The sequence below is a fragment of the Lodderomyces elongisporus genome, chromosome 1 (assembly GCF_030384665.1).
Source record: "Lodderomyces elongisporus chromosome 1, complete sequence".
Taxonomy (NCBI): Eukaryota; Fungi; Ascomycota; class Pichiomycetes; order Serinales; family Debaryomycetaceae; genus Lodderomyces; species Lodderomyces elongisporus.
Window position 1 is genome coordinate 1,842,833 of NC_083673.1, and position 12,005 is coordinate 1,854,837.

The 12,005-nt window shown below is 35.9% G+C and overlaps 3 protein-coding genes across 3 annotated transcripts; all 3 read right to left on the reverse strand. All coding sequences in view use genetic code 12, as the record gives it.

Moving 5' to 3' along the window:
* Positions 1-170: 170 nt before the first annotated feature.
* POM1 (serine/threonine protein kinase, CMGC, dual-specificity) lies at positions 171-2,453 on the reverse strand (the record flags this gene model as incomplete). The annotated part of the gene is made up of 1 exon (XM_001528114.2): positions 171-2,453. One exon carries the CDS (start codon positions 2,451-2,453, stop codon positions 171-173), a length of 2,283 nt encoding a protein of 760 aa, XP_001528164.2.
* A 646-nt stretch (positions 2,454-3,099) lies between these two features.
* Positions 3,100-4,548, reverse strand: tit1 (tRNA dimethylallyltransferase, mitochondrial; the record flags this gene model as incomplete). The annotated part of the gene is made up of 1 exon (XM_001528115.2): positions 3,100-4,548. One exon carries the CDS (start codon positions 4,546-4,548, stop codon positions 3,100-3,102), a length of 1,449 nt encoding a protein of 482 aa, XP_001528165.2.
* A 409-nt stretch (positions 4,549-4,957) lies between these two features.
* PVL30_000661 (uncharacterized protein) lies at positions 4,958-8,335 on the reverse strand (the record flags this gene model as incomplete). Its single annotated transcript, XM_001528116.2, has 1 exon — positions 4,958-8,335. One exon carries the CDS (start codon positions 8,333-8,335, stop codon positions 4,958-4,960), a length of 3,378 nt encoding a protein of 1,125 aa, XP_001528166.2.
* Between the last annotated feature and the right edge of the window lie 3,670 nt (positions 8,336-12,005).

Genomic DNA, 12,005 nt, shown 5'->3' on the forward strand with positions numbered 1-12,005 from the left:
TCGATATACAATTGTATATAAAGTATACGACACAATATAGAGTATACGACACAGTATAGAGTATACGATACAGTATAGGATATTCGATACCATATTACAAGTACACAACACAAAAAACTGAAAAGACTCTGTCCGTTTGTTATATCTGTGTGTTTAATAAATTATACAAATCAATGGATGAAAACTTCGTTTAGCAAATCATCGACACTCGCCCTTTCGGTGGGGTCCCATACAAACATCTTTTGTAAAAACTCCAAAAACTGTTTTCTCTTTAAGGAATGGTTCGAACTCGCTGTGCTAATACCCAAACTCATTTCCAAACTTTTTGAATTTAGGCGAAATTGTTTCTTCGCGCTGTAGGGATCGGTAGTGGACGCCTTATAGTGGTTCAAAATGTTCATGTTGATTTTGCCATTTATGTCAAATATTCTGTACAACAATGTCTTTTTCAACTGACTGGTGCTTGGAAATTTATTTATCGACTCTATGTTCTTTGTCGAAAAAACTTGCAAAGATTTGGATTGCTGAGACCGCAACTTTAATATTGTGGAGGACTTTGGAGCACCCAAAATTTCCAATATTAAGCCAACTTGGTCAATTTCATTTTTACCAGGGAACAATGGCGCTCCGGTAAATAACTCAGCAAGGACACATCCAACAGACCATATATCAATTTTGCTATCGTAATCGGCTCCAATGATAATCTCTGGTGCTCTATAAAACCTAGATTGAATATATGTAAAAGTTTTTTCATTGTAAAAGCATGATGACCCAAAATCAATTAGCTTAACGGTTATATTCGAAGACAATGGGTCACTTGGAAGTTTTAGCATCACATTCTCTGGCTTTATATCGCAGTGGATGATTTTTAGGTTATGAAGGAATCTTAGACCTTGCAATATTTGGCGTGCAAATGGCTCAATCAAACTTACAGAGAGTCCTTGGAATTTTGTTATTTCGAGTAAGGAGTATAAGTTAAGTGAAAGTAATTCTGTTGCAATGCAAACATGGCTCCTGAAATTGAACTGATTATAAAAGTTAATCACATTAGGGTGACCACCATTATCTCTTATCAATTTCAACATCTTGATCTCGTTTACAGACTGCATTGATGAGCTCAAGTTGTTATTGATAATCTTGACCGCTACAAGACTATTACCGACAAATTTATGATCCCTCGCCAAAACAACGTTACCAAATGAACCATTACCAATGTTTCGTAAAACTTGGTATCGGTACCCAATGTGGTCATTAGGAATTACTTTGTAGTTCCCATTACTATCATCAAAACCGAAATTATCTTCATAGCTCGTTAAATTTATTTCTCGCAGTGATGCTTGTGGTACATAATAAACCTTTTCTTTCCTCAAGACTTCACCTCTTTCGTATATATTGAGATTGTTGAGCGATATATCCTTTGCCTGCAAAGGCGCTTTTAACAGCCCTGGCTCTACTTCGGGGCTCACTGAAATGGTGTAATCTGTAAACAAGTCGGGGTCTCGCTGGTATAATATTTGATTTAGTTGAATATAACTTTCAATTTTGGGCCTGCTCGTGACTCTTCGTGGTGTTTGAATACGTGGTGGGCTCTCAGCTCCTCGGATCTCTACTTCACGTATTGGTTTTCTTGGAGAATAAAGCCGTTGAAATACATTCTGTGGCTGATTTTGTATAAAGGGTTTACTATTAAATTGGCCTGTAGTTTTGAACTTTATAGGGGAAATATCCATTTTGTCGTCGTTATGATAATTATCTCTGAAACACGGCAGTAGTTTGTTTGTTGTTCCAGATGCTTCAGATGCTTCAGATGCTCCTATTTTATCTGGTATATTCGGCGATCTTGTTACCCTTGCTACTTCTGGTGTTGTTCTTTGCGCTACTGCTGAGGCTGTAACTCCTCCAAAGTCCCCATTAAAATCACGGATATTAGTTATGTCGCTAGGCTTCTTTAAAGTATGACTGTTGCTGTTGCTGCTACTGTTTGCAAAGGGATGCCGCCTTGTCCGCACAGTATGTGACAAATGCCGTGAATACTCGAGTCTCTTTTTAGCTGCTGAAGAGGTACCTATGGATGGAGTTGTTGTTGTTGGTGGTGGTGGTGGTGCTAGTGGTGGTGCTCCTGCTGGTGCTCCTGCTGCTACTCCTGCTGCTGTTGTTGTTATTGATGATGATGATGATGATGATGCCGCTGATGGTCTCATAAGTTGTGATGCATAAGAATTGGATACGAATGGGCTTCTTGTTGAGTTTTGTCTCCTTTGTATGGATGAAGAAGTTTCCTTCATGAATGAAAACTGATAGATTTTCTTTGGATTTTGTTGTTCCGACATGGCACATTGTGGTGAGTTAGTGAAAGATGTGTGAGAAGGGATGGTACTCTGTGATTTAAATTCCTTGATAGGTGCCCTGTGTGGCGTTTGCGATATATAGTTCGGTCGTTCATTATAGGACATGGATTTGTCAAATCCTTGCAGCTGCTGATGCTGATAATGCTGATGACGATACTGCTGATGCTGCGAAGGACTCTCAGTGCATTTGTGCGGAGAGGACTTGTTGATGCTAATCTGAGATAGCTTCTCTTCCACCAACACCATTTTTTCTGCACCTTGGTAAAAGTTATAAATTATAGATCTGAACTTGAATATATATTGATAGGAGAGTTCAATTAAAGTTGACCATTTCTAAGAGCATTAATATTCGACAGGCTGGTTTACTCTCTAATTTTGATTCCGATTTTCCACTTAACGTGTGTGTGTAAGCGTGCGTGTGCGTGTGTGTGTGTGTGTGTCAGATCAGGAAAAGGGGAGAGTGAGGTATTAAATGTAAACAAAAGAAATAAAAAATAAAAAAAATAAAAAATAAAAAATAAAAAATAAAAAATAAAAAATAAAAAAAGGCACTGCACATTTTCATTTCATTTAAAAATAAAACGAAGCCGGGTAAGTATATAATGAGAAATGTGCAGAAATAAATACATCTAATATTGACTAGTACTGTCAAGCATTAACTATCATACGCCAGTTGGAAAAAAAATATAAAACAGAAGAAAGCAAATCATTTTAGATCATGATTATGGATTCTTGTTTTTCTCATTCTATACTATTCTAGTTCCAAATCCCTCTTTTTCGCTTCCTTCAACTTGATCATTTCTTCAATGTGGCCACGTTTCTTTGAAGCAGCAATAGCCCTTCTATGGCGCCGACTATTAAGATGTTCGATCCACAATTCTTCGCCCACAGCAACTAATGGTTGGCCATTTTTAGCTGTACAAAGTTCACAAGTGAAGTGCTTCCATTTGGTGTTGGCATTGAGATTTTTATTACTCTTTGCATGTTTAGCATCGTTTGCTAATAAATCCTGTAACTTCTCGGGTACCATTTCAAAATCATTATTACCACTTAAAAATTTCAAAGCTATCTCTAGTCCTCGATTGCGCACACTCGTATCCCACTGTGATAAATCAGTTGCATCGAGTATACATAGTTGTCCGCCATTTTCGTAATTAAATTTTGCTTCTTTTTCGAGCTCCAAACTCAATGTCTTTTGTATCCATTTTACTTGATACTTTGCATACTGACGGGTTCGGATTTTCATTCTGTCAACTCCAGAGTCAAATGCTTTTGTTTTCATACGTTCTTCCTTTGCTACTGCTCCTTGTTTATCAGCCAACGATGATGATGATGATGATGATGATGATGATGATGATGATGATGATGATGATGATGATGATGATGATGATTCCTCGAGCCAAGGAAGAAACTCTTTAAATCCAATTACTTGATATATTCCCGAGGTGCAATCGGCCCCCCTGGCTTTGTAGCTACTGTAAAGATTGTTGATTTCGTCTACTGCGCCGGTTTGCATCATTGTGTCGACACGCAGATCTAATCGTTTACTCAACTCGGTCATCTCGGAATAGAGCCAAAATACAATTGTATTGTACTTTAATGAGCTCTCTTCCAACTCACCAATTTTCTGTTCGTGGTATATTGTTGATGGTTTTTGCCCAGTGGTGTACCAAATCTCTAGTGCACGTCGTAGTTTCCTTTGGTCTTGCGGGTGGAATTTTTCCGCGATAATGGGATCAACATCTTTAAGTGTCTTAAACAACTCATCAACTGGACCGTCTAGGATACTCAATTCTTCAGCAGTCAACTCGCGCTCTTTAACCTTAGTGCTATCCATTGTCTTGTTTTTAAATAGCAACGATTGCAAGTAATAATGAGTGCCACCCACTACTATGGGGACTTTATCTCGTTTGTGTATATCCTCTATTGCTGCATTTGCATCCTGCGTGAATTTATGGATGAAATACTCGTCAGTCCAATCAACATAATCAATAACGTGATGCGGAACACCTTCCCTCTCCAAAACTGGGTGCTTGTTGGTTATAATATCCAAACCTTTGTAAACTTGCATCGAGTCTGCATTGATGATTTCTCCATTGATACGTTTCGCCAAGTCTATACTAAATTGAGATTTTCCAACACCAGTGGTTCCTACTATACTTATTATGGGTTTCTTACCCTTGGGCTTTAAAGAAGACATTGAAGCTGGATTTATGAAGCGTGATAGTCTCAGAATCATCCGCTACAATCAACATTACTTGGTCGAGATGTTGTTGTAAGGACTCTAAATCTGTAAATTGCGCAGCGCATCACGTCTCATCACGTCGCATCCCGTCGCATTGTCTTTACTATACATGAAAAAACATGTAGCAGCTTTCAAACATGGTGTACGAGTCACAATTTCATTTTGTATTTCTTTTTTTAATTATTATTTTTCTTTAAGTTCTTTTCCTATTTTGTTCACATTTATAAAAGTCACAAGAACAAGAACAGAATAAGAGGCAAAAGAAAGAAAGAAGAAAATAAAAAAGACAATTTCTCATATTCTTAAACATACAACAGTCTGTACACCTTCATAATTACTAATACTAGTACTACTACTACTACTACTACTTTTTCCAAAAAAGACCCAGCCACCAACTGGAATTTGAAAGGTCTCCCACCTTCTTCTCTGCATCTTTAAAATTTTTTTGACTTGGTAAAAGATCTATCAAGTCTGTAATTTCTGGTGCAGAATTGGCATCTCTTGCTTCTTCAGACAACGAAGGTTTTGTCGTTGGTCTACTAGCAGCAAGTACACGGTCAGCATTCTCCAAAGTCTCGACTGAACCAGCAGTGTTGGTTTTCTTCTCATTTACCTCAGCTCCCCTTGTTTCATCAATATAGTAGCTGATGCCAATAAGACCCAATGCTATAACCGTCATAGCTTTTAGCATATCTGTCATTGCTTTCCGAGAGCCACCGTCGTTTGGCCCCTCGGCGCGAATAGTCACATATTGACGGCCATCTCTAACTTCCGTGTCCACCACTTTCCAATTTTGTGCCTGTAATTGCTCAACACTCCAGTCGTACGCTTCTTTAGCACGAAGCTCGCTATCTTTTTCAGCCTTTGCTTTTTGTAAATACTTTTCCAATTTGGCAACATCAAGCACAAAATTGGAGTGTGTCTCTTTCTCTTGCTCTTCCCTCTGGTCTTTGAATTTTTCTGGTGTTTTTTGCAACCTATTTGTGTTTGAAAATTCTGCTAAGTCAGGTGAATCAGCTGGGACTTGTTCATTTTCTATATTCCTTTGAATTTGAGAATGTTCACTACGAGCAATATCATCAGGAGTGGTGGTGCTGGTGGTGCTAGTGGTGCTGGTGGTGCTGGTGGTGCTGGTGGTGCTGGTGGTGCTGGTAGTGGTGGTGACAGGTTCATTTATCTGTCTTGGACTGTTATTATTAATAACTGGCTTATTGATTTGACCTTCTAAAGCGGAAACTGTGGTTGGAGCCATTATTGCCTCTTCAATTACTTCTTCGGTAATCAAAAAGTCCAAGAATGCTCGTCCTTTAACATTTGTTTCAAACAAATTTTGAAGCTTTGCCTTTAACCTAAGCATTCGAAATGCCTCCTTTGTACTTTCCTCCTCGTCTTTTCCTATAGATTGTGCAAAATGCTCTCCCACAATATCATCCAAAACACGAATAATTGTGCTCTCTTCGCTATCTTTGAACAGCTGCACACCTAAGAGGCCCTTCAAGGATAAAAGCTCAGGTATATAGTCACGTAATGGAGATTTTTTCCATGACTGATCAACACTCTCCAACTTTTTCAAATTTGCTTTACTTTGTGCTTTACTCGGTGCTTTACTCTGTGCTTTACTCTGTGCTTTACTCTGTGTTTCCAGTTTCTTAGACTTTTGCTTTTCAAATTGTTCAAAAGCATCGTAACTAACAATAACTGTATCGAGGATTTCCAAACAATCGATTGAGTTGCCAGAGCTAAATTCAATCAACTTTGATCTCAATTTTAAGAAACTACTCACGTCTAGTTTGGGATGAACAGTCTCGTCCTCTGTGATTTCGTCCAAAACTGTTTCCATTGCATTTAACACCTCACCCTTGTCACTAAAACTTTGCACTTGGCTTTTCAAAAACTTAATTTCATTTGTGTGACGATCAAGATGTAACCAGTCTGGAATTTGCCTATATACCAAGGATTTTTTCTCTTTAGAAAAGGCAACTCTTACCATACCTTCTTTGTCAGTATTAATTTGTTTTTCTTCCACCTCATTAATTGACACTAAATTTATTTTCTTCTCCTTCTCCTTCTCCTTCTCCGTCTTCTTCTGCAACATTTGTCTTTCAAAATTGGTAAAGGCATCCTGGTTGATCATAACGGTATTCAAAATGTTTAAACAATCTTGAGTATTTCCGTTGGCAAACTCCATCAATTTGGATCTCAACTTGATAAAACTACCTCCATTGAGTTCTGGATACATATTTGCATCTTTTGTTACAAGCTCCATCAATTCGTGTGCCTTTTGCAATACCTGATCCTTGTCATTGAAATCACCAACATGTTTCTTCAAAAATGCAATTTCATCGACATGGCGTTCGAGGTGTAACCAATCGGGCATCTGCTTATAAGTGCTGAATCCATTTGCATTCAAGAATTCGGAATTTGCAAACTTTTGCAAAGGATTCTTGAGTGAATCAATACTCAGTTTCTTGGTTATATTATTAGTGATTGCATCCATCTCACTTGCAGAAGCAACTACGCGATGAGTTTGTAATGTCTTTTCGTCAACTTGAGATTCAAATTCTTTTGGATTCTGAATTTGTGGCTTGTCTTTAGACTCTAAATCGATATTCATTTCTGTAATAGCTGCATCCAGAATTGTATCAAATCCTTCACTTTCTTCGTAGTATTCTGGAAGTGGTTCAACCGAGTCTAAAAGTTCAAAAGAGTTATTTTTATCAAATGTTAGTGCTGAGGCAGCTAGTTTCAATTTGCATGCCAAATAGACAAATTTGTCTGTTTGCCATTGATCAAATACGCTAGTTTCCAATATTGATTCAATGAAATCGTCAATACGAGCTATTGCAACTTGTTTGTTAGCAAAGGAGCCACCAACGATATCTTTGATAAGCATAAACTCGTCAAAGTTTTCATCCAATTCGATAAACTCAAATATCAGAAGTGGCAAAGCATCCATTTTTTTATCGTGTTCAAAGTCAATCATTGTGTCTAGCATTACCATGGCATATGAGTCCATGTCACTAATCTGTTGCATTCTATTCCGAACAACTTGTGCTAAAGAATCTGATATGCCACTTTTATTTTTTCTGAGGAATTTGTTATCCTTGAGTAGCTCATTAATGATGTTGTTTTCAATTGTTGAAATTTGTTTAAAGTAGGAGTGGTGGTGTTTCTCTTTGGTTACACTGTCTTTAACTTTAATCATTTGCTCTAATTGGTTGAGTAATGTATCAATTTTGTAATCACCAATTTGGTTTGATAGAATGCTCGCATCTGTTGCTGTTGCAGTTGCAGTTGCTGATGCAAATGCTGCGTCGTTGGTGTCAACATCATTATTTCTTGTTGGTAAAGAGGTCAGTTTATTGTTGAGCCAATGGATGGGCTCTTCTTTGTAGATTTTGGTAATTAATGTTCCTTCATGAAAAGAGGGTGCTGCCTCTGTTTTATCAATCAATCTTTCGTGTTTACGATATTTCAAATTGTGGTTTCCATATTCATGATTGTGCTCTGTTATTGATCCACAATTAATGCGTCTATGTTTTTCTCTTCTCTTTTTGGACTTGGACTTGCACTTGAGAGATGTGGTGGAGATAGAAAAGTTTCTTTGGCTATTACCAGCATTGTGGGAGTATAAAATGTGTCTCACATTTGAGCAAATGGGAGTTGGTGTAAACACAAAGTGTGGCGCATCTCTTATAGGAACCAATCTAGTTTTGGTCCAAGTAACTTGTCTAGAAAGCATGATGGTTTGAGTAGAGCAAACAAGTAACGACTAAATACTACTTTGGTTTTTGGTTTTTGGTTTTTGGTTTTTGGTTTTTGGTTTTTGGTTTTTGTTGTAGTTGTTGTTACTGTTTTTTTTTTTTGGATTATATGTTACAACTTGCTTTGTCTGTGTGTATGTGTGTGTGTGTGAAAGGGGTGAAGAAGGAAAAAGGAAGATAAAGTTAGAAAGACTGGGGTGGGTGGGGAATTACAATTTCGCTTAAGTAAGAAGCCAACGTGTGTCTATGTGTGTCTCTCTGTGTGTCTATGTGTATGTGTGTGCTGTAGATTATGGTGTGTCTATGTCTAATATGCTTTGCTTAAAGCCAACTTGATTGATAAGGTAATATGCGGGGTCGGAATTTGATACTGGCCACAGATATTTTGTGTTGTATTTTGTTTCGTTTTGTTTCGTTTTGTTTTTTTTTTAGGGGGGGACGGAGAAGAGAGAAGAGAGAAGTGAACGTGAGGATAGGGGTTAGGGGTTAAGGGATAAATAAAGGAGACAAGAACAAATTACTTGGTATCAATGTGCACAATGATAAGTTTGTTTTTTTGGAAGGAAAACAAAATCAGATTGTTCTATATATATATATATAAGAAGAAGAAGAAGAATAAGAAAAAGAAGAGGTTGATAGATTTTATTCACTGAATCTGATTGGTGTAATATGAATTTAGAAAGTTGTTGATTTGTTAATTTACTTGAGTATTTGAGTTGCTATAATAAACAAAGAATAAGGGGAGAGGCAAGTCAAACACAGTAGATTATATACATATATATATATATGTAATAAGATAAGCAAAGACTATGTATATGTATCTATGTATACAAACATAAAGATAAAGACAATATAGTATATTGTAAGAAAGAGACTGTGTCTGTGTTTATGTCTGTGTCTGTGTTTGTGTCTGTCTTAAAGAGATAAGAGAACCTGAGGTATAAATTTCTTTTTTCTGTTCAAATTGCACTACCTACACTTTTCCTCTTACTCATTAAAGGGGAAGGGGTTGTCTCTTTCTTTCTCTCTCTCTCTCTTATGTTTCATTTATTTCAAATTTTTAAAAACTTTGGTTTGGTTTTGATGCTAAATCAATATATGATAAAGCAACTAATATAAATCAAACGAAATGCCCCCAATGAAGAAGAAAAAAAAAATGCTAGAGCAAAACAAAGTATAGAGTCTATATATTTGACACTATAGAATCACTATAATCAAACAAACAAGGTTTAAAAAAATCTGGTTCTTTGGTAAAACCAAAACTAATTTTTTCCCTTCTTCTACTTCTCCTTCTTCTTCATCTTTCACTTTGAATTCTTTCCTTCTACACTATATTTAATTCTAATATATATATAAATATATTTATTTTTTCTTCTTCTCTCTCTCTCTCTCTCTCTTTTTCATAGTTAAACGTCTCCTAATACTTGCCATATGCTGTACACGTGACTTCACATATAAATATAACCAGAATCAAGAAAAAAAAAAAAAGAAGAGTATACGAAGCAGTAATAAATCTAACTTTTCTTTTCTTTTCTTTTTTATTTATTTACGAAAACCTGTCTTGTTCTGTCTTGTTCTGTCTTGTTCTGCCCTGTTATACAGTGCTTTGCTTCCAGTTGCATATTGACATCCCCTCGAAGTATCCCAAGACTTGGGATTAGACAAGAAAAAGTATTAATTAAAACAAAAAAAAAAAGGAAAAAGGAAAATGAAAAAGGGATAATAATATTTAGCACTCGACAGCCCTCTTGAATTAGGCGCAAATATAAAAACTTCCGAGATCAGTAGTTTGCACATCATTTATACATATTGTTCTATTAATCTTTTTTTATAATTTTGTAAATTTTCAAATTCAATTTTTGAAAATAATAAAATTTGAATGGCTTGGCTTAATGCTAAGAGATAGCTGACTGAATTTAAGTAGTACCCCTAAGTACTCGTCTAGCTGCTCGACTAGTGTTTGTGTTATTCTGCTTTCCAGTAATGAACTGTCCCCATTTCCTTTTGTTCTTTTTCCCTTTTTCCTATTTCCGTATTTGCTCGCAACTATTTTCAAGTCTGTAAAAACAAACAAAATAGACTTCTGATATTGTTATCCCGCCTGAGCAAATAGAGAAGTAGTTGGAAACAGTAGAGACATATCCTTAAAGAGTCTTGTGGAATGATTAAATATTGGCAAAACGTTTGTATATACGTATATATATATATATATACGTATGCTTGTAAGTGTGTGTAGGTGAGTCTCCCTCTCATTCTCTCTATATATATAAGTTGATTGGCATGTACAATTTATTTCACAATTTACAAATCTCTGTACCAGGTTGGATGTATAAATCTCCAGAATGTATCTATGTGTTTCATGTACAAACTATACAAGAAAACGTTTATATATATATTTACAAACTCTTTTTTTTTCCAGTTTCTTTTTTATTAATAAAGTGTGAGTTGTAGATTAAGGCGGTTGAGGCTAGAGAAATGATTTAGTGCACTAGTCTACAAATGCAGTAGCAGTAGCAGCAGTAGCAGCAGTAGCAGTAGCAGCAACTGATTCACTATAATTCCAAAGCTTATGTGAAGACAACTGTTGAAGAATAGTTTTAGTCTTTGGTCTTCTTTCTATAATAAAAAGAGATCTACAACGCAGGTCCAAGCACATTAGGGGAGAATAGCTGAACAACAACAACAACATCAACATCAACGCCAAAGTAAAAAAATGAAAAATTTAAAATAAAAAAAATTTTAAATTTAAAATTATCAACACTATAGAGCAGCAGATGAGGTTGGGTGTCGACTTGCAGAGTAGTAAAGAGAGATATGGAGATTGGATGCCTCTCACTTCACAGTCTCTTATTTAATTTTGGTTAATTTTTTTTTAAATTTATCTTTCTCTCGTAAGTTACTTTAGATAAAGTCATAAAGTTTTAACTCCTTTCATCGCATTTAGAAAAAAATAATAAAAAAAATTTTAATTTTTAAAAATTAAAGAAACAAATAAAAGGATAAACTGGTTTTATTGTTGGTGTGACAAAAGCAATTAGTGATGGTTAGTTGCTTGATTGCTAGCTAACTTGCTGTCACAAATATCTGATAAAGTATGACTGGGACTTGGAGTAACAAAAACGAAACAACAGAATGAAAAAAAATATTCTGTATCAGGAGTTTTGGAGATGAGGTGCATGTAACAGTAATAGTAGTAGTCATAGTAGTAGTCATAGTAGTAGTCTTGTGTATAGGTCAAGTATGTTTGAGCTCAAAGACATACACACACACATACACATACAAAATATATACATATGAATGCACAAGTAGGTTCAATAAGAAAACGTACACAGAAATCAGGATACTTTTTTTTTTATTTTTCTACTTGATCAGGTATTAGCTCTAGTCCCTCTACTTTATGTTATTTATGTTGTTTATGTCTCTGCACAGGGAACAATACTCGACCAAAGTATAACAGTTTTTGACAATTTCACTTTAGATCTGGAATTCAAACTGGACTTCAATATCCGTTACACTAACTACTCGAGATTGAAGATTAATTGTTGTTGTTGTCGTCGTTGCAGAGCCACTTGAGAGAAAAAGAAAGGAAAAGGAAAAAAGGATAACGGAGTTTGAGGCAAAGTATGCTAGTGTGAGGACTAATTTTAT